Source organism: Sus scrofa, chromosome 3, assembly GCF_054392235.1.
Source record: "Sus scrofa isolate SSC_HxYL_T2T_F1_AM1 chromosome 3, Sscrofa_HxYL_maternal_Yorkshire_Landrace_v2.0, whole genome shotgun sequence".
NCBI classification, from domain to species: Eukaryota; Metazoa; Chordata; class Mammalia; order Artiodactyla; family Suidae; genus Sus; species Sus scrofa.
In genome coordinates, this window is record NC_139385.1 from 80661606 (window position 1) to 80688881 (window position 27276).

Here is a 27276-nt window from a genome sequence, read left to right on the forward strand (position 1 = left end):
TTAGTTATCTAATTGCAGTGTTTATGATAGCTCATTAGTCGCTTATGGACCATTGTCCCACTAAGCAAACTGGCTGCACTGGAACTACAACCACAGGCCTCTGTGGAAAGAGAAGGCTGAAGGGAAGGTGGGGAAAGACGTGCCCGAGGGAAGGGAAGTGGGCATTTCCTGAGCAGCAGTCATGGGCCAGGTTTTGTGACGTGTGCTCTCATGTGTACCTTTCTCATTTAATCCTCACAGCCTCCCCGCAAGGTAAGTGTTATGCTCACTTTACAGCTGAGGAAAGGGAGGCTGGCCAAGGTCAGCAGCTCAGAGACAGGGCTCTAGTGACAAGGGTTCGAGAGAGAAGAGTAATTGCATGGGGGAATTTGTTTTTATGAAATCCATGTTCCTAGTATTTGGGCTTCCTTTTGCACCCTTTTGAATCTTTTCCTTGTTTCTCAGTAACAGAGCCTATAGAAAAACCTCTCACTTTGCCTTAGCTGAAGTTACAAGAGAAAGATGTTTCAAACTACCACCAATCTAGAGGTGGGAGCAGAGCCCACCACCAGTTAGCTGGTGGGCAAGCAAACAGGAGGATGCTCAGCCGGGAGACAGACTCTGGAGGGCTGGAGCCGAGAACACTCCACTACCCTGGGCCTTGAGGCTGTCACTCCAGGGATGGGACACAGGAAAGAGTTAGGACAGGAGGCCCAGCAGGGAATGGGACAGGAGATCAGGAACCGTCTGGTCTTCAGAGGCAGCTCCACTTGCTTTCTTTACAGGCTGGGCAGTTGCAGACGAGTCGAGTTCGAGCCACAGTGGCCCCCCTGCCTGTGACTCCAGCCCCTGGCAGAGCTCCCAGGATGCCTGTAGCCCGAAAAATTTCCCCAGAAGTCTTCTTCCAGCCTTCCCTGGAGGAGGAGGACAAGGAGGAGTGGCCCTCAGGGCCCTAAGTCTCCAGGGCTAGAGCCCATCAGGCTCACCAGTGGCTTTCTGTGGCCAGACTTGCCTCCTGTCACCTGAGCCTCGGAGAGCTCCAGCTGACTGAGAAACAGAGCCTTCCCCTCCCTGGCCCTCAGTGCCACCTCGACCCCACTCCTCAGGCTGGGAAGAGACACGCCCAAGCCTTTTCCTTCTCTTTTTCTTTTGGATCATTTGATACCGTCAACACAAATGAAGATTAAATACCCAGTAAGCCTCCCCCATTGTTAGAACAGTCCCAGGTCTGAACTTCTCCTGGTAACTCTGTGTAAGCGGGTGGATGAAGTCAGGTCACCTTCCAGAAACGGGATCTCAGGAGACAAGGATGAGGTTTTCAGAGCTCGTGAAAAACAAGTTGGATTGAAATCTAGCCTCATTCTGAAGCCTGTGCCCCTTCCATTACACCCACCACACTGCAGTTCCCTTCAGCCTCCAAACAGAAGAGCTGGTGCTGGGTACCTACACTCGAGGTGTGTGTGGGCAGCAGGGGGAGGTGCCTCCTATAGCTGAGAACAGGGGAAGGGAGGTGTGAGAAACACCTGTTCCCCTGTCCTCGCACCTGCCCAGCCAACCCTCTCCAGCCATAGACTAACTACTGTTTATAAAATGCTTGCTCTGTACTTCAGACTGCATTAAATACTTGAGAAATGCAACTCTCATATAAACAATCCTTTGAGGTCGAGCCTCTAATTAAGTTTTCCCATTCTACGGAGGGGCAGCAGGGGAAACAGGGTTATAGATATGGGGTGGAGCCCAGGTGGGCCTGACTGGACCACCCAGGCTCTGAAGACCACACTGCTTGGCTCCCCTCCCTGGGCCCTTCAGTGACCACCTGACACAGCCCTGGTTCTCCTCGTGATCCCTGCCACACCCACCCAGCACATCCTGCCACTCGGTCCCCTCTGTGTCTGTTCACACACAGAGACCTCTGAAACCCACACTAACTTTAATGAGAACAAAACTTTTTTAAAAATATATCTCTGGCAAAGAACAACGCAGGGAGAAGGATCCAGACACAGCCCAGTGTCTCCCTGTAGCCCATCCAGGCCCCTCAAACTGCATCTACTCAGACCAAACACCCCTTTCCAGAGACTTGGTCCACCAGCTATGCCTTCCTTTGGTGGGGATGACTTAGAGGTGCTGGCCTCCCCCAGATCCCATCCCCGAGGCCCTGCCACCTGTCCCACTTCCATCCATGACTTCGTGGGACAGATCTTTCCCTTGACTCCCTTTGTCCCCTGGTCTCACGCATGTCCCTCTGGTTCCTGCTGGTTTTAATAGGTTTCTTTGACCCCCAGTGCCACCTCCTGGCAGCACCCCCAGCCTCGCCCTCCTTCTCATGTTGAGTCCTCCGACTTGACCCCCATCTTGTCAGTCCCCACTCCAGAGAGCCCACAGTCCCAGCTCCCCGAGGCTCCACTCTTCTGGACCTGGCTGTATAGGGCAGTGTCTGAGCTGTGGCCTTTGCTGCCACTGCCAGTTGCAGCCCGAGCTTCAGAGAAGGCCGGGCCCTGGGGCTTGGGAGCTGGGAAGGGCTTTGTGTTCCGAGGGGGTGGCACAGCGTAGTCATCAGTGGCGGGATTGTAGGGGAGCTCATAGCCCTCCTCCTTCACCCGAGCCTGGCACCACCATGCATCCTTGGGCTCCTGAGGCAGATCGTAGAGGCCCCGGAGAGCAGCGGGGGCCAGGCCTTCAGGTTCATCGTAGATGGGGTCTTCTTTGGGATCTGTCAACTTGGTCTTCAGCAGCTGCTGCTGCACATGCTCATACAAGTCCCAATAGAGCGGTTTCTTCAACTGTGCCCCCTCCCCTGCCCGAGCAGGAGTGCTGTCCAGGGGGTCTGAGTAGAGGGAATCTCGGGAAGGGCGTGGAGGAACGCGCAGGGAGTCTAAGGGTTCAGCGTACACAGCTGGAGGGTTGCCTGGCAGTTCCTGGGGGCCGGGGGGAGAAGCCAACGTCCCCTCCGCCACTTCTCCTTCATGGGAATCAGCTCTGAGAACATCCTGCCCCTGGACAGCCTTTCCCTGGGCCTTCTGCCGGTGGATAGCATTCTCCACTGCCTGAAAGATGTCATTCCCCTGTGCTGTCTGAAAGGTGAAGGTTCCAGGGCCGGAGGGGCAGCGGCGACCAGCCTCAAAAGAGAACATGACCTGAAGAGGGGTGGGGAGGGAATCAGGGAATCATTACCCAGAGTCCTCAGGGGAGGTGGGTCACAGGGCTGTAACTAGTTAGGGGACCCACGGAGAGGAGACCACCTGGGAAGGGAGGTGGGGTCAAGGGCTAGGCCAGAAAGGGTTATCCAGAGGGCAGAACTTCCCACATTCCTGTCCTGCCTCACCCATCCCACAGCTGCCCTACCCAGGGAACCAGCCCTCCCTGACGGCAGCGCACCTTGTCGCGGCCATAGCGACGCAACAGGGTGTAGGGCCAGGAAAGGAGTGGCTCCAATATCTGACTCTGGGCCGCCACGGCCAGGAGAGTCAGCTTCTCAGCCTCCACTCTCAGCACATAGGAGCCATGCAGGCCACAGCGCTCGGCGGCTTCAGTCCTCTGCGCAGTTACCCAGAACTGGGATCCTGGAAGGGATACAGTTAGACTAGCACCTGCGGGAGTGGCTTGCGGGGAAGGGGCAGGTTGTCCAAGCACACGTTTGAAAGCCGGCTCTCAGGAGCTTCCTCCTTGCCTTTGTAGGAACCACTCCCTTCCCAAGGACATTCTTTCCACCCCATCCCTGCTGGGGCTTCTTGGGCAACTACCTTCCCAGGCGGGGCTATACAGCGAGTTCTCCAGCATCTCCAGGGCAGAAAGCTTGGGTGGGTTCTCAGCAGGCGCCAGAGCCCAGCTGCCTTTCTGGGGTAGAGAGAGAGAGGCTGTAATTCCCTTCGACACCGTTCCCAGGCTCGGGGCCGCCCAGTTCCTCTGCAGCTGTAACTGCTCCCACCCGACATCGCCTCCTGGGCCCCGGGCAGCTCGCCCCAGACCCTCACCAACACCCCGGCCCCCTCACCGGAAAGGCGTTTCGGCACAGCGTTTGCACCCAGGCGACGCTAGACGGCGCGTCCGCCGCCAGCAGGTGGGAGCGCTGTGCGGTGTCCAGGCGGAAGGCTGCGGCGCCAGGCTCAGGGGGGCTCTCCACGGCCACCGGGGCCACGCTCACACACTCTGCCAGACGGATCACCTTGCAGTCCAGGCGGCGCGAGCCCCCTCGGCCCCCTCCAGAGCTCGGCCCCTTGTGGTCGAAGAACTCGAGCCGCGCGACGCCGTGGGGGCTGGCCGGGTAGAGCACCGCCCAGGTCTTCCTCCATCTCTGGGGAGACAGAGAGCCGAGGGAAGCTGGGCAGGGACCCGGCAAGTACCCGCGGCCCGGGCCCGACGGGGAAGGAAGGACGCGACCCGAGCCCAGACGGGGAAGGAAGGACCCGCGCAGGCCCATTTCAGGTCTGTGGCTTCCCGACGGCGGGCGAAGTTCCCTAAGGAGGATGCCGCTCTGTCTCCCCAGGACCAGAGGCGGCGTACCCGGAGGCCGGCAGACGCTTCTCCCGAGTGTGTGCAAAACATTTCAGCGGGACCGTCACAGGATCTCTGGCTCCCGGCGCTCCGCTCTATCCCGCTGCCCACCTCCTCCCTCCTGGGCTCAGTCGCCCACCCCTAACTCTGATGGGGGGTTCGACAACCCCTGCCCAGACTACCTTGGTACCGAAACGCTGACTCTGCAAAAACAGCGGCCCTTCCATCACGGCCCCGTCCATGGCCCCCGGCGGTTCCTTCGGCGCTTCCTGGCCCCGCGGGCCCCAGGCGGGGCCGGGCGGAGGGCGGGGCGGGGCGGGGCGGGGCCCGCGGGAGGCGTTCCCGCTCCTCCCCGACCTCCTAGGACCGCGAAAGGGGAGGAAGGAGAGGAGCAAGAAGGAAGGGGAGGGGGTACCAGAGAAGCTGCACGGTGCACCACCTCCAGGCCCCTACCCCTATTCCTGGGTGGCTCTACCAAGTGGCTCTCTCAAGAGAAAACTCGTGGTTTCCATCAGAAAGTTCTGGCACCTGGGCTTGGGGACTGTGCGACCTCAGATGCTCAACTTGACTTCGGAATGAAGGCCGTGAAATCACCTCGAAAAATGCCAAAGGGCACACTGGGGCACCGGAGTAACCACGTGGGCCCTCGTGGCCACAATTCCTCCGATGGGACCCATCTCCAGCTAGGTCCGAGATGTGCTGTTTACGACCGGCAGAGCTGGGGATGTGGGGAAGGGCTGGGGACTGGAAGACTTCCCGGAGCGGAGATCCCCGCACGGCACGCAGCCCGCGACGGCCTGCGGCCCCGCGGCCCCTCATGTGCCCAGCTCTCCCGGCCGCAGCTGCCCAGCATCCAACCCCCGGGAAAAGAAAGCTTTATTAAACAGACTGGGAGGGGCGGGGAGGAGGGCGGGAGGGAGGTGGAGCAACAGCAGCGGCCAGCTCTCCAAGGAGGAGGGGGAGAGAAGAGGAGGGAACTGGCCTGCGAGGGATCAAGGGAGAAGGCGGAATGTGGGAGGGCCCAGGGGGACTTGGGAGGAACGAAAGGAGAGGGGGGAGAAAAGGGGGGGATCCAGTCTCCCCTGGCAGAGCACTTTTTTTGGAAGTCCTAGGACTGATCTCCAGGACCAGGACTCTTCTCCCAGCCGCTAGAGCCCCGCTCAGGCCAAGGTAGGGGGAGTCAGGCTGCCGGCAGGATGAAGGGGAGTTGCGGATGGAGAGGATGGTGGAAGGAGCAGGGGAAAGGCGTGATGTGGGATAGAATCAAAGGGAAGCCAACCTACTGAGGGCTCTATTTTTGTCAAAGAAGAGGAAGGCAGGAGGAAAGTGGAGAAAGGAAGCAGGTATTGGGGGGTGGGGTACAGGGTGTTCCAAATAGGGCAGCCGGGAGGGCCCTGAGGCTGGGGGCTCCTCTGTGAGGCCCCATCCCTGGGTCCCCAAGCCAAGATGTGCCCGAACAAAGCTGTCTTGTTGGGTTGTTTGTCTGAGTTGGGGGAAGCATGTTGGGGGTGGGGGGAGCTCCCTGTAGAGGGGCTGTTCTCCGCTCCACACGGAAGGAAAGGCCTTGGCTGAGAAACTGATTGGTGCCCTCGCCTCCGGTTGCCCGGTGATGGCGGTGGCGGTGTTGGCCAGAGGCTTGGACAACCCCACCCCATCCCCCGCAACTTGAGGCCTGGCCCTCCTGGGCCTCTTGACCCTGCAGGGCATGTAGGGTGTGCAGCGAGTTCTCTGATGCATTCTGGTCTTTGCCTGCTCAGCCTGGAATCTGCCCAGAACGGACTCTCTGCCTGGCTGCCATTCAGGGAATGGAGGGTCTCCTAAGCCCCTCCTTGCCTGCCTCTGTCTGACTGGCTGAGTGGGGTCATCTGGGTCCCTCCTGTCTCTGCACGTTGGCACCTGTCAGTCCCCCTCCTCCTCACCTATTGCCTCCTTTTCTCAGCTGCTCTCTGGGTCCCAGGTGCTCTACTGAGCCCCTTCTGGCCGTCTTCAACAGGGTCTCTTTCCACTGTCGGTTTGGTCTCCTTTCATTCTGTTTCCCTTCTCACATCCTGTCTGTCTGGGTCTTCCTCTCAGTGTCTCTTGCTCAGTCTCTCTTTATCTTGACCCGTCTCTGATCTTGGTCTCTAATCTCTGTTTTCTTCTTCTTTTTTTTTTTTTTTGTCTTTTTGCCTTTTGAGGGCCGCTCCTACAGCATATGGAGTTCCCAGGCTGGGGGTCCAATCAGAGCTGTAGCCACCAGCCTACACCACAGCCACAGCAACACCAGATCTGAGCCACATCTGCGACCTACCCCACAGCTCACAGGCAACGCTGGATCCTTAACCCACTGAGCGAAGCCAGGGATCAAACCCGCAACCGCATGGTTCCTAGTCGGATTCGTTAACCACTGTGCCATGACAGGAACTCCTCTAATCTCTGTCTTGTGATCACTGTGTCTCCCAGGCCCCTGAGTCGGGGTATGGAGGTGATGATGGCCCAAGGAGGGAAGGACACTGTGAGACATAACAACTAACGCTGAGAGTCTTATTCTTTACAAAAGGGAGGGAGAACCTCTTTCTCTGTCTCTGTCTCTCTGTCTCTCACCTCTCCTATCTGGGTCTTCCAGTTGGTGCCTCTTCGACTCTGTGTCTGCTTTTATTTAGTGTGTGTTTCTCACTGTCTCTCTCACTCCCTGGGTCCCGCTCCTTCTCTGGTGCTGTCTCCCTGTCTCTGGTCTTAACCAGTGTCCCTTTTCCTCTTATGACCTCTCAGACCTAGCTCTGGCTCAGTTTCAGCTTCTCTTACATGCTCTTTCTCTGGGGTACCCAGGCCTTCCCTGCCATGCGACCAGTCAGTGTCTGGCAGTGGAGCCCACAGGGGCTGCTGCTGTGCCTGCTGTGCAACTTGTGCCTCGGATCTCCATCCCCATCCACGGCCCCTGAGATGAGGGCCGGGAGCCAGGACCTGCGGTTCCGGCTGGCTGGCTTCCCCAGAAAGCCCTTCGAGGGCCGCGTGGAGATACAGCGAGCAGGCGAATGGGGCACCATCTGCGATGACGACTTCACGCTGCAGGCTGCCCATGTCTTATGCCGGGAGCTGGGCTTCACAGAGGCCACAGGCTGGACCCACAGTGCCAAATATGGCCCCGGAACAGGTGAGCAGTGCTCAGACACAGCCCAGATATTGCCTAAGTATAGGGAGAGGGCACACCAGGATGGCAGTCACAGGGATACGGACCACCAAGAATAGCCAGTGTCAAGTAATAAACTCGTCATGGGACAAACCAACCAACAGCCACTTCTCAGAGCTGTGTGAACTTAAGCTGGTCAGTGCATTCTCTGAGGCTCAAATGCCCCATGTTTAAAATGACTGGATGGGCGTTCCTGTCATGGCTCGGTGGAAACAAATCTGACTAGCATCCATAAGGACACAGGTTCGATCCCTGGCCTCATTCAATGGGTTAAGGATCCAGAGTTGCCATGAGCTGTGGTGTAGGCCAGTGGCTACAGCTCCGGTTACCCTAGCCTGGGAACCTCCATATGCCGCAGGTGAGGCCTTAAAAATAAATAAATAAATAAAATGACTGATCTCTAAGTTCCTTTCTCCCAAAAAAAAAAAAATATATATATATATATGATTCTATAAAGCTACATACAAGGACAGCCTTGACACAGATGAGCCCTGTCTGATTAAAGTACTGTTGGTTTCATGGGAAGCTGAAAGTAGATAAATGATGTCTGAATGTCCCAAAGCCAGAAAGGATCACAGATACTATAGCCAACAAAAATCAGATTACAGGCCAGAGCTGAAACCAACAAGCTAGAACTTACCAAAGGCAAGTGTAAACTCTAGGACAAGTAGGAATGTGGGTGGTAGGGGCTTAGGAGCAATTCCCACTGAGACCTGGGGGTGCTTGCACTGCGTGAGCTCATAGTGGGACAGATAGGCAGAAGCTGGTGCGGTCTGCAGCTGACCCCCCAATTCCCACTGGCCAGACCACTTCTGGAATAAAATGTCGCTTTACATGCCACATTTAAAAAGAGACAGCAGAAAATGAAAATACTTTCAGAGGAGAGCTGCCCAGATGTGAAAAATTGGAAATCAGGTTTCAAGGAGGAATATCTGGGATGAAAAGACAAGGCTTGAGTAACAATTACATGATAGTTGTCTTCAAATGTGAGAAAGTCCTTTGGCGGAAGGATTTTTCTAGATAGCATCAGAGGACTGAATCAGACCTGGTGGGGAAAAGTCATAGAGTCATAAGGACTTCATGAGGGTTCCAGCAGCCTGGTGGGGCAGAAGGTAGGTATTCCAGCAGAAGCTGTATGAGTCCTGTCAGGATATGCATGAGCGGTCCCTGCACATTGGCTGGAACCAACCTTTGAGACGATACCCCATTCTGAGAGGAAGTCAGTGATACTCATGTCCATTTGGTCCAGGCAGAGAGAAGAGAGGGCAACATGGCAGCACAGGCAGGGTGGGCACATGGGAAAAGGTAAGGCTGAGGTGAAAGGATCTTAGATTTCCAAGTCTCACAAATGGCTCAAATCCCTAAGACCTGGGTATTGGCTGCGTGGCCTTAGGCAAGTTACTTAACTTCTCTGAACCCCGATTTCTTTAGACAAAATGGTGGTAACTCTGTTCTAAGAATGATCACTTATGTACATACCTTGGCAGAGTGCCTCATACACAATACATGCTGGATTAATTGTAGCTATCATTGAATGAGAAAGGATTGATCAGAACTTCAGTGTTGACTCTTAGTTTTTCATTCACCCTACCAAATTCTTTTTTTTTTTTTTTTTTTTTTACCTTTTGTCTTTTTAGGGCTGCATCCGCGGCATATGGAGGTTCCCAGGCTAGGAGTCTAATCAGAGCTGTAGCCACCAGCCTACACCACAGCCACAGCAATGCCAGATCTGAGGCACGTCTGCAACCTACACCACAGCTCACAGCAACACTGGATCCTTAACCCACTGAGCAAGGCCAGGGATCAAACCTGCAACCTCATACTTCCTAGTCGGATTCGATTCCACTGCGCCACAACGGGAACTCCCCCCAAATTCTTGAGTATCCCCAGATCACTACCAACCCTCCATCAATCTGACACTCCCTTTCCTATTCCTTTCCAGGGTCCCCTCTCCATTCCCCATTCATTATCTTACCAGGAAAAATGGAATAACGCTGGCCAGGTGTGAGGCTTCCATGCTTACTCTCACCCACATTCCCATCCCTCCCCCCAAACTTCCCCCAACCTCTCTGTCCTCTCATCTCTGCCACTCCACAGGCCGTATCTGGCTGGACAACCTGAACTGCAGAGGGACTGAGCAGAGTGTGACTGAATGTGCCTCCCGGGGCTGGGGGAACAGTGACTGTACCCACGATGAGGACGCTGGGGTCATCTGCAAGGACGAGCGCCTCCCTGGCTTCTCAGATTCCAATGTCATCGAGGTCTGTAGGTCAGACGCACATACCACCCAAGATGGCAGACAGAGAGGGCTGTGGGGTGGTTATATGTGGTTAGAGGAGAAACGAGAAGATAGGGGATCCCATATGCCCAATGGGATCATTTGGGTTGATGGGAGGCTTGGGCAGTGTGTGTGCAAAAAATGATAGAGTTTGAGACACTGTAGAGTCCAGGTTTAGCATTAGCATTCAAGTTACTAAGCCTGGCATGAGCCATCCCAACTTCATCCCTGGTCCCCAGGGCATCCTGTGCTCTCCCTCACCTCAGAGGTTCCTGCTCTCCTGGGACAGCTCCCTTCCTAGTTTGTCCTCCCCTTTCCACGCCATTTCCCCTATGAAGTGCTCCCTCGGGCTGCAGGCAGTGAGATGCTCCTTCCTCAGCTTCTTCAGGACCCTTCATCACTTCTCAGAGGACAGCATGTCCTTCCACTCACACGGCTGCAGGAGAGTCAGCACACCCGAACACCCCAGTCGCTACCTCCCGGAGAGCAGGCCTGCCTCTCAGCCCATTGGGGATACAGCCAGCTCGCTCAGTCGGGGTTCCATAAGGATGGCAGGACATATGAAAGGCGCCCCTGGGATTCCTTCCTCTGCTTGTGATCCCATCCGCAGGTAGACCATCACCTGCAAGTGGAGGAGGTGCGCCTTCGACCAGCCGTCGTCGGCCGGGGCCGGCGGCCCCTGCCCGTGACCGAGGGACTGGTCGAAGTCAGGCTTCCGGAAGGCTGGTCGCAAGTGTGTGACAAAGGCTGGAGCGCCCACAACAGCCACGTGGTCTGCGGGATGCTGGGCTTCCCCAGCGAAAAGAGGGTCAACGTGGCTTTCTACAGGTGAAGGGGCGCGGGCGCTAGTGCAGCGGAGTGGAGTTGAGGGGTGCTTATATTTAAAAAGATGTTGGGAGACTTCCGAGAAGGTTCGGGGCCCTGGGGGAGCCGGGGGCTCAGGAACGATGGCAAATATCTAGGCCTCTGCGAAACCGGGGAGCCGAGAAGTCTTGTGGGGCCGCGAGGCTCCAGCTGTCCAGTGGCCGGAGCCGGGGCGGGGCGAGCGTCTGGCCTGGACGCCATCGGTCGGCAGGCGGCGTGTCCGCGCCCCAGGCGAGTCCCTGGCCTCGCGAGGCCACGCCCAGTGGCTCGCCGGCCAGCGGGCAGCTGAGGTTACGGTCACCGCGCCAGGGCGGCCCGGGGGCCGGGGGTCCGAGGTGGGGTGGGGTGCGGCCGCACCCGGGCACGGCCAGCGCCGGGCCGGGCGCGGGGCGTCCCACGGTGACGGGCCCTGGGCGCCGGTGGGCTGCGTGTCCCGGCCAGAGCGCCAATCCCTGAAGGCCGGGGGTGGGGGGGCGGCCGGGAGAGGCCCGCCCCACCCTGGGTCCAAGCGGCCCGCGAGGCGCGTCAGGGAGCGCCGGAACCCTGGGGACTCCTAGGAGTTTTCTGGCATGTCCTCCGGTCCAGACGCGGGCCCTCTCTATCTGCCCTGGAGCCCTGGTGTAACGCGCCGTCTTTCTTCCCGAGGTGCGAATCCTACTGGTGAATGAATGGCTCTGTGCGTACAGCGTCTGGCCTCCCTGGAGCATCTCCTCTGGCCATTTTCCTTTCTGTTAATTCAGATGATTGGGCTTGTTTTTGTTTTTGTTTTGTTTTTGTTTTTTTCAGCTCTTCCTTAGATCAGTGTTGCAGGCAGACCTCTTAACGTCTAGGTGACTTTCCACTGGGCATTCTACTTCGGATGTGGTCTGATCAGGGCAGGGTACAGCAGAAATTCTTATCTTTAATTTAAGCACTTCCAGATTTCTCATTGCCTTTCTGTGAAGGCAGCCTCCCACTGCTCGTATTGACCTTGTAATCACCTAAATTCAGATATTCCCTCATCCTTGACACGGACAGAGCAACCTGTTTGAACCTAAATCTATTGAGTTTACCCATTAAATTAGTTTGATACATTATTAAAAAGCCATGATGACCCCATGAGATTATCTCGCATGTTTTTTCAACCACTTTTAACTGAAATATAGTTAATTTACAACATGGTATTAGCTTCAGCTGTACAACCAAGTGATCACATGTATTTATTTATATATATGTAATTTTCAGATTCTTCTCCTTTATAGGTTATTGCAAGATATTAAACAGTTCCCTGTGCTATACAGTAGGTCCTTGTTGTTTATCTCTTTTACGTGTAGTAGTGTGTAAATGTTAATCCCAAACTCCTAATTTATCTCCTCCCCTTGGTAATGGTAAGTTTTCTATGTCTGTGAGTCTGTTTCTGTTTTGTGAATAAGTTCATTTATATCTTTTTTTTTTTTTAGATTCCACACGTAAGTGATATCATATGATCTTTGTCTTTCTCTGCCTGATGTACTTCACTTAGTATGGAGATTATCTTGAATCTTGACATTAGTTTCCACTTGTCATCCCTCCCAGCTTCCTCTGTTCAATAGATAGCCATGCCTTCTGACTTCATCAAAGTGACTGTTAAAATTGTTGAAATATTTAAAACCAGTCTAACTCTGCTTATGAATCCTCCAGATTTACATCAAACCTTTAATCATTAGTTGTGAAATGTTTTTTCAACCAGTTGGGAACCAACTGAACACTGCAATGAGGTAGCCCTCTTTCACCATCTTATCTATAATGAAATAGGGGAAATTTTGTTAGTCTTTGCTAAAATCCAGATGTACAATGTTCACAGCCACTACGCAGCCTTCCAATTTAGTAATCCTATCAAGAAAGGAAATCATGATGGTTTAACGGAGTGAATTTTTACCGAAATCCTTTTTAAGATTTCTAAGGATCACCTTTTTTTTTTTCCTCAATGCTCACAAACTTTCTATTTAATAACTTACTCTGAAATATTATCTCTAGATTGAGGAATCCTTTTCCTTCTTTGTAAAAGTCTGTACATTATCCAAATTCCGGTCTTTTCCATACTTGCTCACATTTTCCTCGTCTTGGCTCTGAGATGCATCTGAAAGTTCTTTCAGCCCCAAAGAATATGCGTTATCTGGTATAGAGACTCATATGCCTTAAAACGTCTATGTGCTGTGCTTCTTTGCTATTACCTTCCTTGAGGCTATATTCCTTTCCCTGTGCTTGTTCATTCTCTTTCCTAATCCAAACACCAGGTTCTGAAAGGTTAATATGATTTAAATAGCAGGCAGGTCTAAAAACAAGAGGACTGAGAAACAAATACTAAATTTAGCAACATGGAAGTCACTGCTGACCTGGACGGGGATGAGAATGAATAGGATATTTTGAAAGACAGTGGACTAGAGTCGAAGGCTTATACTGAGAAATAGTAGAAGGAAGCTCTGAATGGCTAAAACAAGGCTAGAAAATGGAACACTTTTAATGCCAAATTGGAGAGTTTTACCTTTATCTTACTGAAAATTAAAAATAAAAGTACTTGTATGGGACAGTGATCACATAAGGCCAGTGTTTTTAAAAGTTTGCTGATAGTCGTGAATTGGAAGAGAAGGTTCTAGATGCAGTAAGGCTAGTTAGGAGTTATAAAAATGAAGCTGATTAGGAGGTGACAACAAGGAGAGAGGGGAACGAATAGATATAGGATGACTATAGAAGATAGAAAATAAGAGAAAAAATAACTAAAGGATTCTGAAGCTGCTCAAGAGAAGGACGGTGCCATCAAGGCCTCTCTGGGCTTCATGTTAATATGAACTAGCTTTAGACATGGGCCATCCCTGGAATTTTGAGGCCCAGGAATTGTCCCTAAGTATGCACAGCCTCAAGTACTTTTCAGAAATCCAGAATATTTGTGTACGGAGTTCCCATTGTGGTGCAGTGGTTTACGAATCCGACTAGGAACCATGAGGTTGCAGGTTCGATCCCTGGCCTTGCTCAGTGGGTTAAGGATTTGGCGTTGCCATGAGCTGTGGTGTAGGTTCAGACACAGCTCGGATCCCACTTTGCTGTGGCTCTGGCGTAGGCCAGTGGCTACAGCTCCGATTGGACCCCTAGCCTGGGAACCGCCATATGCCACAGGAGTGGCCCTAGAAAAGGCAAAAACCAAAAAAAAAAAAAAAAAAAAAAAAAAAAAAGGAATATTTGTGTACATACTGGAATCTCTTACTGAGTCTAGGATATGAAGGCTGAAAAGGAGGTATACCAAGTACAGAGGTCATTCTTAGTGGGGTAAGTGATTACAGGAGTCCCGGGAGAGTTTGTTTTGAGGATATGATATAGATACCCTCTTACAGGTCAGACAGACAGAGGGAGACTCCTCATAGGTAACAGAATTATAAAGGATCAGCAAGAAGCTCTAAACAACTCTGCTTTCCTTAGAGAAAGAAGATCCATCGGCTAGCTTGTAGAGAAAATCAGTAAGATTTAGGGAATAAGAAAATCAGAACATGATGTCTGTGTCATTTTTAAATTTGGTTTGGTAGTTCTGCCCCAGCACATGTGAAAGTTGCAGAATTTTAGGAGAGGAAAAGAATGTATAGAAAATTGAACCATTTACTTTACTGCCCTTTGCAGGCAAAGAAGTTAAGGTTCTAAGAGCTTAAGTGCTCTTTAAGAAGTCAGTCTTTGGAGTCCTCTTGTGGTGCAGTGGGTTAAGGATCCAGCATTGTCATGGCATTGGCTTGGGTCGCTGCTGTGGCACGGGTTCGATCTCTGGCCCGGGAATTTCCACATGCTGCAGGCAAGGCAAAAAAAAGAATAAAGTCACTCCTCTAGTTCATATCAGTTTAGCAGATATTTTTTGAACTTCTACTATTTGCCAAGCACTGTGCAAAGTGCTGAGAATACAGAGGTGATGAGAGCTAATCAAGCAACAGGAGGGAGAAAAAGAAAGAGAATAGCAGTGTCAAATGCTACTAAGAGTCAGTGAGACTAAAAAAAAGTCTTCTGGATTTATTATCACAGAATGACAGGTGGGGAAATCCAGAAAGGAGTGGGCTGAGGAATGAGTGGAAAAAGAGGATATAAAGATGATAAGTGTTGACAACCATTGAAAAGTTTTTCTATGAAGAAGAAGAAAGATATGGGGTGGATGGGGGGCGTGTGAGAAAGAGGGAGAGGTATTTGAACATATGTAAAAGGATTCAACTGAGGGAGTTGCCGTTGTGGCTCAATAGGTTAAGAACCCAACTAGTATCCATGAGCATGTGGGTTCGATCCCTGGCCTTGCTTGGTGGGTTAAGGATCCAGTGTTGCCGCAAGCTTTGGCATAGGTCACAGATGTGACTCCAATTGGATCCCTAGCCTGGGAATTTCCATATGGCATACGGGCGGCCCTAAAAAAATTAAACATTAAAAATAAAAAAAATAAATAAAAGGATTCAATTGAGAAGGAGACAAAGGGTCATAGGGGAAGGAATTCAGAAACGTTTGGGGGCAGTGGCCTTAGAGAAAAGAGACAGTTGGTATGAGAGGAGGATGTGCAGATGTGGGGAGGTTTTTATGTTTGATGGTTGAAGGAACAAATGCTAGGGAAAACAAGCGCATTTGTGAATGAAGAAATGTAAATCAAGACAAATATCGGAGTTCCTGTCGTGGCGAAGTGGTTAACGAATCCGACTAGGAACCATGAGGTTGCGGGTTCGATCCCTGCCCTTGCTCAGTGGGTTAACGATCCGGCATTGCCGTGAGCTGTGGTGTAGGTTGCAGATGCAGCTTGGATCCTATGTTGCTGTGGCTGTGGTGTAGGCCGGCGGCTACAGCTCCAATCAGACCCCTAGCCTGGGAACCTCCATATGCCCCAGGAGCAGCCCTACAAATGGCAAAAAAAAAAAAAAAAAAAAGGCAAATATCAGTACTGGCCCTAAATAAGTACCAGGTCCTTAACATAACCTGTATTACGCCTTATAATATATGTTGTAATATAGACCACATAATATATAAAGATCTTGTATAGTCCTTACCTAACTTAGAAGTACTTCTAGGAGTTCCTGTCGTGGCGCAGTGGTTAACGAATCCAACTAAGAACCATGAGGTTGCAGGTTCGATCCCTGCCCTTGCTCAGTGGGTTAACGATCCGGCATTGCCGTGAGCTGTGGTGTAGGTTGCAGACGCGGCTCGGATTCCGCATTGCTGTGGCTCTGGCATAGGCTGGCAGCTACAGCTCCGATTAGACCCCTAGCTTGGGAATCTCCATATGCCGTGGGAGTGGCCCAAGAAATGGCAAAAAGACAAAAAAAAAAAAAAAAAAAAGAAGTACTTCTAAATTTCTCAGTACTACTGCATTTTCTGAGTGAATACTCTGGAGATCAAGATGATCTCTGTGGGTTACTGGTAAAAGAAAGTGCCAAGTATATTTCCTTTTAGACATGTTTAAGAAAAATACATCTGGAGAAAAGTTTCACACTAGGCTTCTATGATGAAAGGTTGTAAACTCTTCGTAGTGCCTCAGGAAAGGGACCGGAGCATTACTGTAGACTTTTTGCTAGGAATGTTGGACATGTTGAAAGTTTTGGCAAAAAAGACCAACCAAGTACATCCTCAGGAAGAAGCCAGGGCAGGAAATACCAGCATCTGGGACCTGTTTAAAAATATATGTATTAAAATCCTAGCATCTGCACAGAGTGTACTACGTCCTAATATGACCCCTCACGAGAACCAGCAGAGCAGGAATATGTTCAAAGAAAAGATAACTAAGAGGATAACCGAGAATTCCATAAATTTATAAGGACACACAGAGAAGACCTGCATTCATCTATATGTAGGTGGACAGGACAAAGAGAGGGCAAAAATCAAAGAGAGAAGAAGAAGAGAAACAGACCTAGTTTCCATACATGAGACTTAAGACAACCTCTTGAAAAGTAAAATAAGCCGGGTATTTAAGCCCATTAAAAGGAAATAAGACGCGTTCCGGTTGTGGCTCAGTGGGTTAAGACCCCAACTAGTATCCATGAGGATGTGGGTTCGATCCCTGGCCTTGCTCAGTGGTTTAAGGATCCGGTGTTGCCATGAGCTGTTGCATAGGTCACAGATGAGCCTCAGATATGGCATTGCTGTGGCTGTGGTGCAGGCCAGCAGCCACAGCTCCAGCTCAAGAACTTCCATATGCCGAGGGTGCGGCCCTAAAAATGACCCAAGAAAAGGCAAGAAGATTTTTAGAACTTACTTCCCTGGATGTTTGGGAGATGAACTCAGTTTGTGAATGACTAAAGCATCTGGGATTGAACTTAGGCAGGAAGGGTGTTGTCATCCTAAGCAGCCTGGCCTCATGCTCCCCAGCCAGACCAAGTGAACGTCCCTTGCTCTCCAGCCTTGGTCCTTGGTCCTGGCTCCCTGGCCTCAGTCCTGGACATACCAGAAGCCAGAGATCATCCAAGAAAAGAAGACACACAGCCTCCCTAGGCATGATCAGGCCAGCTCTCTCTCCTCGCCTGGTCCGGCAATCCTAACAACAGTCCTAACACCCATCCCCCTAGCTCTCCCCTCAGGTTTAGATCAACCCGAACTTCACCCCAAGTCCTTATTCCTCATCTGCCCTAGCCGAATTTGTATGGTATAGAGTCTTAATCAGCCCTGAGTCCATGACCTTCACTGCTGCTTACCCGCCTGGCCATGTGCTTATGAGGCCAGACAGCCGTAAAAGGTAGAACCCTGGGGGTTTCTGATGTTACACTATCCTTCCCCCCACAAATCCCTCTGTCTGCTGGAAAAGGAATCTTGCCCCTGGTCCCAGTTACACCAGCTTTTCCCACGTGGTTCTAGACTGATCCTGACTCTGCTGTTGTCTTATCCTCACAGAAAGTTGAGGAAGCGAGCGGCCAAAGCCTCGGCCCGACGCTCCAAGCCCCTTGGAAGGTAATGGGGCAAGAGCCCCGGGACCTCCTGCTCATTCCTGTGGCCCCAGGAGGTGGATGGATGGAAGGCAGCCTATCCATGTCCATCCCAGAACCCAAGCTGATGAACTAGGGATATGCCTGGAAAATGGCCATTGCAGGGGGGAGGGGTGGGCAGGGAAGGCAGGCATGGGGATGGGTCAGCTTTGATCTCAGGAAGCACAAGGAGGAAATAATATAGGAATGGCTGAGGAGACGCCTCTGCATCTTTATACTTGCCCCAAATTGCTTCCACTGCAGCCTCAGCCATCTGAATGCTTCCTCCTCTCCCCGCACTCCTAACCTCCCTTCATTCACCCACATTCCCACTCTCTCCTCCCTTTACCATTCCTCTCACCCCCTCTGCCTTCACCACCTGCATTGGCATAACTAGATTTCCCATCACTGTGGCTGAATCCAGAGAGCAGCATGCGTTCCTACAACACAGCACGCAGTGTATGTGGGGAATCTGACTGCCTTCACTTTGCCCCTTCCCTTGCTCTGCATGAAGGGTTCTGCCTAGAACCGAGAAAAAAAATAACTTTTACCTTTACCAGGCAATGGACCTGACCGCTCTCTCCACTAACTTCTGTCTCATTTTTTCAGACCAATCACAAAACTTAAAGCCCAACCCAAACCCCGAGTGGGCAGGGGGCCAATCCAGAGGTAAATAAAGTCCAGGCTGGGTGGAGAGGAGAGGGAGTGCCGAGTGATGAGTCAGGGGGTGTTGGGCTGTGGTCAGGAAGGGGTCTGAGAGACGCCTCCACCAGGAGCGCAGCAACTGCTACAAGCCGCCTTCCAGATGGGCCCTTACACTATTCTCAGAGGAATGAGGCTTCATCACACGATTTTTGATAATCTCGCTAGACAGTCACTACTGACTACCCTGGCCTCACATGCTTATATATCTTCCCCCAGAGGATTTTAGTAGGTACTCTGGAATCTTTGTCCTTCAGATGCCAGGCTTGCCTCTTCCCCAAGCAGTTAAGTTGGCCTAAGGAATCAGGCTGTCACTTTATCTTTATTTGATCAGTTTTTTTAAAGTAAGTGCTCCAGGCTTGGAGGTGAGATCCCCTCTGGAACTTTCAGGGATGGAGTCAGATGACAGTCCTGCCTCCCTGGCCCAGTCTATGCGATTAGGCTTCCAGCTACCCTGAGTTTCCTCCTGGGTTCCTTCAGCATCCTGGGGAGTAGAAGGCTTCCCATCCCAGGGATTACATCTCACTTGGCCTCCAAAGGCAGCTTGGGCATGAAAAAGCTCCCTGATAGCCTTTCCAGCAGTGGCCAAGGTAGAGCAAATTCAGCCTGTTCCATCGTCTCCTCCTCTCTTCAGAGCATCCTGGCATCACCCCGTGTCACTCTGGTTCCCCTCCTTCCCCAGCTCCTCCCCCGGATGCCCTCTGAATAGCTTGGAATTTGGGGGTACCCTTGCAGTGCCCTTCTAGCTTAGGGTTGTCTTGCCCAGCATGGCCACCCTCTGGCCTTCCCCGACCCCCACATTAAAGGGCACACTGTCATTTTCACCTTATCAGTTCTGGAGAAAGGGGAGGAGGGGGTTTAGAAGAGAGATGGCCTTTTCCTGTGATGGCCTCTTTGCCTTTTCTTTTCAGCCAGACAGGACTTGGGGAGAAAACCTGGTTTCTTTGATCTTCAGAATCCACTTATCTTAAGCTTCCAAAGGTATTCTGCAGCGTCTCCAGGTCTCCTTTATCTGATTTGTTTCTAACTTTTCCATCTCTGTGTGTCTTCCCAGCCAATGCTTCAAATCGTCATATTCCTTCCTCTGACATCAAGGAATGGAGCACTTTTTGGCAATAATTCACTGCCAAACCAGTCTCACAGGCTCACTCCACCAACACCAGATCTCGTCTGGTTCCTTTCCCCTCTGGGGTCAAACCAGCTGTTCTGGAAAGCAAGTTTTTCATCACACCCCTCACTGCAACATTGCATCCCATTGGACAGCTTTGCCCTTCTCTTCTTCATCGTCATTCTCTTCTCTGGTCAGGTGGGCCCTCTAACGTTTGTCTGTCTTTCACCTGCACATCTTCATTTCTATGTATGCCAGTGCCAGTCTGTCCCACATCCACCATCTAGTCTGTTCTTCCCATAACTGCCCATCATCCGCTGGCCTGGAAGCCCCTCTGGCCTTGAAGAAGTCGTGTAGACCCAAGACTGACTCACTCCTCTGTATCCTGACTCATTCAGTTTTTTCAGTCACAGTGATAGAAGGATCTGCTCCCTCTGGCCGTTCGGGCTTCCTGTTTGTGGCAGCCCCTCTCTCCTGTCCATCTCTTCCAGCTGAGCAGCCCTGGCTTCCTGTTCTCTTTGCACAGCCGCCTCAGCCTCCGTCTCCATTCTGGCCAGCACCCTGAAACCAGATGGAACAGGGCTTCTGTCAGGCCAGTGGAGACCAGCCTTCCTTCCCATAGCATTCTTCTGCTACAGGTCCCCAACTACTCCCTCATTGGTGTGTGGTCATCTTTTAGCCTGGACACTCACCATTACTTTTGTCTCTTTGTCTCTGTCTTTTTTTTTTTTTTTTTTTTTTTTTTGTCTTTTTGCCTTTTTGCCTTTTCTAGGGCTGCTCCTGAGGCATATGGAGGTTCCCAGGCTAGGGGTCTAACCAGAGCTGTAGCCGCCAGCCTACGCCAGAGCCACAACAACGCGGGATCCGAGCCACATCTGCGACCTACACCACAGCTCACGGCAATGCCGGATCCTTAATCCACTGAGCAAGGCCAGGGATCGAACCCGCAGCCTCATTCATGGTTCCTAGTCGGATTCATTAACCACTGAGCCATGACGGAAACTCCTGTCTCTGTCTTTTTTGCAGAGAAGAGAAGGGCTGAAGTGGTCGTGGAAGGTGGTGGGGACGGTGGCGGCATGGAGCGGGAGGAGGGTTGTGGGCAGAGAGGCAGGAGCGTGTTTTACCCTACTGCACCCAATCCTGTCCCCCTAGGCTGCTGGCCCAGCGGCAGCAACACTCCTTTGGTCTGCATGGGGTGGCGTGCGTGGGCACGGAGGCCCACCTCTCCCTCTGCTCCCTGGAGTTCTATCGTGCCAATGACACCACCAGGTGCCCTGGGGGGGCCCCTGCGGTGGTGAGCTGTGTGCCAAGCCCTCTCTACGCAGCATCCAGTGGCCAGAAGAAGCAACAGTCGAAGCCTCAGGGGGAGGTGTGTGAGACAGCGCCTATGACCTTCCCCACCCCAGGTGGAGATCCCCCCTAGCCTGACCGCCCCAACTCAGCACAGCCCTGACCTTTGAAGACAGAGAGGAACCTTCCAGGGGGTGGGCCACAGACCCAAGACTCCCCCCCGCCCGGCTCCCTCCCACCAGAATCTCTCATCTCCCAGGTCTGCTCAGCCCTGTCTGTGCTGATGCTCCCGCTCACTGCTCTTGGGCACCCCTCTCTCCTCTACAGGCCCGAGTGCGTCTAAAGGGCGGCGCCCACCCAGGAGAGGGCCGGGTAGAAGTCCTAAAGGCTGGCACGTGGGGCACAGTCTGTGACCGCAAGTGGGACCTGCAGGCGGCCAGCGTGGTGTGTCGGGAGCTGGGCTTCGGGAGTGCGCGCGAGGCTCTGACTGGTGCCCGCATGGGGCAGGGTGAGGAGGGTACCGGTGGAGGAGGGGCGGAGAAGGTAAACATGCCTCCCCTCTTGGGGGGGGGGGGGTCCCTGTGAAGGAGACTGCTGGACAGACAATGAAGTTCCAGTTACAACTTTGCAATCCTCGACCTCTGACCTTAGGCATGGGTGCCATTCACTTGAGTGAAGTTCGATGCTCTGGACAGGAACCCTCCCTCTGGAAGTGCCCCCACAAGAACATCACGGCCGAGGACTGTTCCCATAGCCAGGATGCTGGAGTCCGATGCAATCTGCCCTACACTGGGGTAGAGACCAAGGTCAGTCATCCTTTCCACCTTGGTTCAGGTGTCTCACATCCTGCCCCGTCCTGGTCATGATCTGCAGTCTGATGGCCCTCCTGCCCATGGCCCCAGGGCCCTACCATCCTGCAGCTCCCACCTGATGCCACTGCTTGCTAGCCCTTTAAGAGCCTCCTCGTCACTGTTCAGCCACAGGCCTGCTACACACTCCACTGCTTCACCCCCAAAGCTTCCAGCACTTCCATTGTCACTACAGATCCGACTGAGCGGGGGCCGCAGCCGACATGAAGGGCGAGTCGAGGTGCAAATAGGGGGACCTGGATCCCTTCGCTGGGGCCTCATCTGTGGGGATGACTGGGGGACACTGGAGGCCATGGTGGTCTGCAGGCAACTTGGACTAGGCTACGCCAACCACGGCTTGCAGGTGAGTGGGAAGGAGGAGAGGGGAACCCAGGGCCATGTTTGGAACCAAGGACTATAGAAACTTGGCTCGGGAGGCTGGATGGTGGGGCCTCACAGCAACACCTCTGTATGTCCCCAGGAGACTTGGTATTGGGACTCGGGGAATGTAACAGAGGTGGTGATGAGCGGAGTGCGCTGCACGGGGACTGAGCTGTCTCTGGACCAGTGTGCTCATCATGGCACCCATGTCGCCTGCAAGAGGACAGGAACCCGATTCACTGCTGGAGTCATCTGTTCTGAGAGTGAGTGAAGGGTAGGCGACACAAACCAGACCCTTTGTGGGGAGAGAAGGCTGTAACCTGGAGGGGTCTGCCTTCCCTGTGGAAAACTAGTCTCACACAACTCTGGGGGGGCTGCGGGCTGGAAGCACTGGCATCTGTGCCTTCCTCTCAGCAGTGACGTCTTACTCTCCTTCCTGGTGCAGCCGCATCAGACCTGCTGCTACACTCAGCACTGGTGCAGGAAACCGCTTACATCGAGGACCGGCCCCTGCACATGCTGTACTGTGCTGCTGAGGAGAACTGCCTGGCCAGCTCCGCCCGCTCCGCCAACTGGCCTTACGGCCACCGGCGTCTGCTCCGATTCTCCTCCCAGATCCACAACCTGGGACGTGCTGACTTCCGGCCCAAGGCTGGACGCCACTCCTGGGTGTGGCATGAGTGCCATGGGTGAGTGTCAGGTAGAAGGGCCAAGGCCAAGGGGGTGGGGCAAGCTGGCTGGGGGCAGGGAAGGACACAGGGGTTCCCTTGTCCCCACAGGCATTATCACAGTATGGACATCTTCACTCACTACGATATCCTGACCCCCAACGGCACCAAGGTGGCTGAGGGCCACAAAGCTAGTTTCTGTCTAGAAGATACTGAGTGTCAGGAGGGTGAGTTGGGGACTAGAGTAGACTGCAGTAGCCGCCCCCCAGTCTTGCCTCACACTGACATAGGCCCATGTCTTCAGATGTCTCGAAGAGGTATGAGTGCGCCAACTTTGGCGAGCAAGGCATCACTGTGGGTTGCTGGGATCTCTACCGGCATGACATTGACTGTCAATGGATCGACATCACAGACGTGAAACCAGGAAACTACATTCTGCAGGTGCCTGGGGTCTGAGATTTCCAGCTGTCAAGTGGGAGGTGTGTTTATTCAAGACACTTGGGGACTTAAGAACTGGTTAAGTTGCCTTTCTCCCACTCACAGGTGGTCATCAACCCCAATTTTGAAGTAGCAGAGAGTGACTTCACCAACAATGCAATGAAATGTAACTGCAAATATGACGGCCATCGCATCTGGGTGCACAACTGCCACATTGGTACTTGGTGGGAAGAGAAGCCAGAAAGACAGGGGCATGGGAGGGGAAGGCCTTCATTTTCTTCTCCCTCAACTGTTTCTGTGCCTTCCCACCCACTTCAGGATCTCCTGGTCCCTCCCCTTCCACCCACCGTTCCCCACAGTGGGTCTGTCTTCCTGCCCAAACCCCCTCTTCACCTTGCAGGTGATGCCTTTAGTGAAGAGGCCAACAGGAAGTTTGAACGCTATCCTGGCCAGACCAGCAACCAGATCATCTAAGGTGCCATCCTCTGCAAACCACCACTGACCCCTAATGCCATTAGGGGTCTGAGGCTGCCATTACCTCAGGAGCTTACCAAGGAATCCTTGATGTCAACAGGCCCACAGCACTCAACCAGTGCATGCTATGGATGTGGAACTGTCAAGAGGCAGAAGTTACTGCCCTCCTCCCTAGGCCAGCTGTCAGACCTGTGGCTAGGCATGGGGAATCTTCGCTCAGGCCCAGCACCAAGCCGAGCACGCCACAAAGAAGCACACCTGATTAACTGACCGAACAACAGGCGGCAGCGGCTTGTTTTCTTAAAAAAGGAGGTCAGAATGGTCTACACCAGTATCTCCCCTCAGTTCAGGAGATACAGCTTTACCTCTAGCCTTTTTTGTGGGGGGAAAGAGCAGTGCGCCACCCCATGCCCCCATTTTTTAGTATAACATGTTGCTAGGTATAATTTTATTTTATATAAAAAGTGTTTTTGTGATTCCTCAGAGCCCAGGGATTGGTGCTGGTGGTTGGAGGGACCTGCCCCCAACTAGTTCATTTAATCCTCTGTCCAGGTGCCCTCAGAGCCCAAGCCAGGCAAACAAGGTGGAAATCAGAGCAGATGCCTCCTACTCTTGCTGATCCATTCATTCTGTAACTTCAGGGGTCACATATAAGGTCAATGTTTCCGGTCCCCGCCGGATCCGCACTGCCAGCTGGGATTGGGTTCGAACAGCTTCATAAATATCTTCAGCGTTTTGTACCAGCTGCTCCCCAATGGCTAAGATCACATCGCCTGGCCGTAGACCAGCCCTGTGGCAAAAGATGGACAGAAAGATAAAGGAGGGAACAGACAGCCCAGTTCAAGGGCACATGCACACCTCATCCATCTATAGCTCCCAGGGCAGTCTTTTCCTCACCGGTGTGCAGGGGAGTCCAGGATGACTTTATGGATGAGCACACCATGCTGAACATCAGGAAAGCTTGGTTCTCGAAGCTGTAGTTCAGCAAGGATGCTGAAAGGACACAGATCACCCTGTTAACCACACCAAGGCACTCTCCGCATTGTGAATTCACCTCAGATCTCTCATCGACACAGAACTGTATGGACAGGGCATGCACTAGATACTCCAGAGACAAAACAATTTCACTTTCTGCCATCTAGCAGTTAGGCATGTAGATAAAAAGTAATTAAAATTCCAAATGATGCACAGTGTTAAATCAGTAGCACTGATGTCATTCTAAGCTTTAAGGAGGAAGTATAACTTAGATTGAACCTAAAAGGATTGGTGTAATATTTAACTACATAAAACAAGAACAACATAAATAAAAACACGGGATTAGGAAATCAGTCTATCTGAAACAGAATATACTCATAGGGTAGCTGAGGCTGGAAGGCTGAGCCGAAGACAAATGGAAAATGGCCCCTAAACACCAGGCTAATGGATTGGAGGTTGTAAATCAAAGCAATATCGGGATGAAATCAATATAGTAGGAGTAGCATGAGAAAATCAAGATGATGAAAGAGGATAGCTCCAAGTGTGAGGCACCTCAGCTTAAATAAAGATAGGACTGAGAACAAAGCCCAAGAGAGGTGCCAGCTGCCCTCCACTAGTTACACAGATGCTCCTACATGTCACTTAAAGCTCATACCTGGGAGTCAGGGTCAGCATCATCACCCCAATGTAGCGGCGCTGGGACCCACTGTTCCCAAACCAGGAATCTGTGACAGAGGGACAAATGAGCCCCCACCCAGCCCAACCCTTCTCTCCCTTCCCTCTCCTTCCAAAAGACTCTTCTCCAGCAAGGCCCAGTGTATGCCCCTCCCACTACTTAAAGAAAACTCCCCCCAAGCCAGGCTTACTCTTCTTTTCTCCACGTCGCAGAAACTCTCGAAGACGATCAGAAGGGATGGCAAAGGAGATGCCAGCTGTGACCTTCATGGTATTCACCCCAATCACCTCCCCATCCTGCAGGGACAGAGCTCACTATTCTCTAGCCCAAACATATAGTAGGAGATGGGGGTATGTGAGTAAGACTAGCACGGAGTGTTGGGGAGAACTGATTGGATTCTGGGAAACCAGGAACTGCTCAGAAACTGAACCAAACCTCATTGAATTAGGCAAAACCCACCCCTTCCCACACTGACCTGGGACAGGGGATTCTTGGAAAGAAGGATGTCCCACTCACCAGGTTAACCAGGGGACCTCCAGAGTTTCCAAACTGCAGGACAAGGAGAGAATATGGAAGAGATCCAGGGACTCAATGCCTGGGGGGGCATAACCAGGATGTAGGCACTTTTTCCAAACTCTCTTTTCCCAGCCCATCAAGGAGTAGCCCCATTTTTGCAGCCCCAGCTCCGTGTAGAGGCTCATCCACCATCTATCACAGGTGGCGCCCGCACCACCCAGCCTCTACCCCCTCCCCCAACCTAGTCTGTCCCTTCTCTCATATCAGGACGCACATCAATAGCTGCATCAGTCTGGATGTATTCCACATTGGTTTGGGGAAGGCCCAGGTCTTTGGCTGGACGCTGAGCAGAGCTGACAATGCCAGATGTGATCGTGTTCTGCAGCGCAAAGGGACTTCCCATGGCAACAACAAACTCCCCTTGCCGGACGTCGGCTGAGCGTCCCAGGGGCAGTGTGGGGAGAGGCTCCTGAAGGAGAATGGGTACAAGAGACCTGTCATCTGGAGATATGAGCAAATTCACAGCCCCAGCCAGGCACCGCCTGCCACGACCCCCACCTTGGTCTGAATCCTCAGCGTGGCAATGTCTGCCACGGGATCCACAGCTGTGACCACGGCCTCATACGTGTCGCCACTGGGCAGCCTCACCCGAACTCGGCGCCGATCAGCCACCACATGAGCGTTGGTAACAATGAGCCCGTCACTAGCCACCACGAATCCTGAGCCATTGGAGATAGGTACTTCGCGGCCCGAGAAAGGGTGCCTGGGATTGGGAGGTTGGGGGAGGAAGCACGGATGTGAGGAGGTTCGGACCCCTCCTTCTCGCCGCCCCCCTCCCCCACCGCCAGCCCGCGGCTTGGGTGCTTCACGGTCTACCCCACCGTTACCGGCCCAAGATCTCGATATAAACCACGGCAGGGGCCGTCTTCTCCACCACGTCCGCGATGAAGTTGTACTGGCTCCTGGGAGACGTGGGCGGCGAGCTAAGGACTGCGGCGAGGACGGCCGGGGGCCCCCGCCCCCCGCCCCACAACAACAACAGCACTGCCCCTCCAGCGCCTAGCGCCACCGCCAGCCACTGGCGCGGACGGTTTCCAGGGGTCCCTGAGTCTTCCCGGGTCCGGGGATCCCCTACTCGAGGATCCGAAGTCCCCGACGTCAGACATGTTCGTGGTTCGGGGACCCCCACAGACAAGCGGGCCCTGAAGCCAGGGGTCCCATAAGTCACTCCGGCCCGCGGGTCAGGAGTTCCTGACGTCAGCAGGGCTCGGAGGTCAGGGGTCAACAGGGGTCCCTTTCCCCAGCGAACCCCCGCCAAAGCCCGCCATCCACGAAGGCTCCAGCCTGCACCCCGCCCCGCCCTCAGTGCAGCCATCCGCTCCGCCTCGACTGCCTCCTCGCCCGCCCTACACAGAGGCGGCGCCCCGGACGCCAGCGGGGGGACGGCGGGACGCTGGGCACGCTGGTACCTGAAGTCTCCAGAAGTGCACGCCGGGACC

The 27276-nt window shown here is 53.1% G+C and overlaps 4 protein-coding genes across 13 annotated transcripts in view; 2 read left to right on the plus strand and 2 right to left on the minus strand.

Annotated features, from left to right (window-relative positions):
* M1AP (meiosis 1 associated protein) overlaps positions 1-1631 on the plus strand; it is an 82233-nt gene extending 80602 nt beyond the window's left edge. For 2 of the 4 annotated variants that reach the window (XM_085018857.1, XM_085018856.1), the window contains exon 10: positions 744-1631. In XM_085018857.1, the coding sequence (XP_084874983.1) occupies positions 744-935 (192 nt within the window). In that variant the 3' untranslated portion in view covers positions 936-1631. The remainder of the gene's footprint in view (positions 1-743) is intronic. The other 2 variants (XM_085018858.1, XM_005662438.3) reach the window with 1 other exon arrangement.
* A 259-nt stretch (positions 1632-1890) lies between these two features.
* Positions 1891-4749, minus strand: DOK1 (docking protein 1). 2 transcript variants are annotated; one of them, NM_001143705.2, is made up of 5 exons: positions 4653-4749; positions 3971-4270; positions 3720-3813; positions 3355-3539; positions 1891-3113 (listed from the first exon to the last, which is right to left on the minus strand). In NM_001143705.2, the coding sequence occupies exons 1-5, from the start codon at positions 4710-4712 to the stop codon at positions 2301-2303; spliced, it is 1452 nt and encodes a 483-aa protein (NP_001137177.2). In that variant the 5' UTR covers positions 4713-4749; the 3' UTR covers positions 1891-2300. The 2 variants fall into 2 exon arrangements, with proteins under 2 accessions (NP_001137177.2, XP_084871492.1); XM_085015366.1 differs by having other exon boundaries at positions 1893-3113; positions 3720-3809; positions 4653-4731.
* A 777-nt stretch (positions 4750-5526) lies between these two features.
* Positions 5527-24808, plus strand: LOXL3 (lysyl oxidase like 3). 5 transcript variants are annotated; one of them, XM_085018854.1, is made up of 16 exons: positions 5527-5640; positions 7279-7603; positions 9737-9900; positions 10528-10745; positions 17631-17687; positions 18311-18370; positions 20664-20880; positions 21129-21309; positions 21453-21607; positions 21846-22013; positions 22131-22293; positions 22476-22719; positions 22810-22925; positions 23003-23139; positions 23242-23353; positions 23537-24808. In XM_085018854.1, the coding sequence occupies exons 2-16, from the start codon at positions 7291-7293 to the stop codon at positions 23608-23610; spliced, it is 2379 nt and encodes a 792-aa protein (XP_084874980.1). In that variant the 5' UTR covers positions 5527-5640; positions 7279-7290; the 3' UTR covers positions 23611-24808. The 5 variants fall into 5 exon arrangements, 3 of the variants coding, with proteins under 3 accessions (XP_084874980.1, XP_084874981.1, XP_020942983.1); XR_014841617.1 differs by lacking the exon at positions 22810-22925; XM_085018855.1 differs by lacking the exon at positions 18311-18370.
* Positions 24044-27263, minus strand: HTRA2 (HtrA serine peptidase 2). Of its 2 annotated transcripts, none has more exons than XR_014841620.1 (8): positions 26665-27263; positions 26336-26540; positions 26052-26246; positions 25778-25856; positions 25452-25557; positions 25241-25310; positions 24508-24603; positions 24044-24400 (listed from the first exon to the last, which is right to left on the minus strand). XR_014841620.1 is itself a non-coding variant. In XM_021087326.2 (8 exons), the coding sequence occupies exons 1-8, from the start codon at positions 27150-27152 to the stop codon at positions 24235-24237; spliced, it is 1359 nt and encodes a 452-aa protein (XP_020942985.1). In that variant the 5' UTR covers positions 27153-27263; the 3' UTR covers positions 24044-24234. The 2 variants fall into 2 exon arrangements, 1 of the variants encoding a protein (XP_020942985.1); XM_021087326.2 differs by having other exon boundaries at positions 25778-25810.
* Positions 27264-27276: the final 13 nt, after the last annotated feature.

Bases quoted from the DNA above. Each gene is read 5' to 3' on its own strand.
- DOK1 (NM_001143705.2), bottom strand. From the start codon at position 4,712: ATGGACGGGGCCGTGATGGAAGGGCCGCTGTTTTTGCAGAGTCAGCGT. The intron at 3,814-3,970 runs GTGAGGGGGCCG...TCTCTACCCCAG, and splicing joins TGTGCCGAAACGCCTTTCCG to AAAGGCAGCTGGGCTCTGGC. The intron at 3,540-3,719 runs GTAGTTGCCCAA...TATCCCTTCCAG, and splicing joins GTATAGCCCCGCCTGGGAAG to GATCCCAGTTCTGGGTAACT.
- LOXL3 (XM_085018854.1), top strand. From the start codon at position 7,291: ATGCGACCAGTCAGTGTCTGGCAGTGGAGCCCACAGGGGCTGCTGCTG. The intron at 7,604-9,736 runs GTGAGCAGTGCT...GCCACTCCACAG, and splicing joins CAAATATGGCCCCGGAACAG to GCCGTATCTGGCTGGACAAC. The intron at 17,688-18,310 runs GTAATGGGGCAA...TCATTTTTTCAG, and splicing joins CGCTCCAAGCCCCTTGGAAG to ACCAATCACAAAACTTAAAG.
- HTRA2 (XM_021087326.2), bottom strand. From the start codon at position 27,152: ATGGCTGCACTGAGGGCGGGGCGGGGTGCAGGCTGGAGCCTTCGTGGA. The intron at 25,811-26,051 runs GTGCGTCCTGAT...CTTGTCCTGCAG, and splicing joins AGACTGATGCAGCTATTGAT to TTTGGAAACTCTGGAGGTCC. The intron at 25,311-25,451 runs GTAAGCCTGGCT...CCTCTGTCACAG, and splicing joins GCGACGTGGAGAAAAGAAGA to ATTCCTGGTTTGGGAACAGT.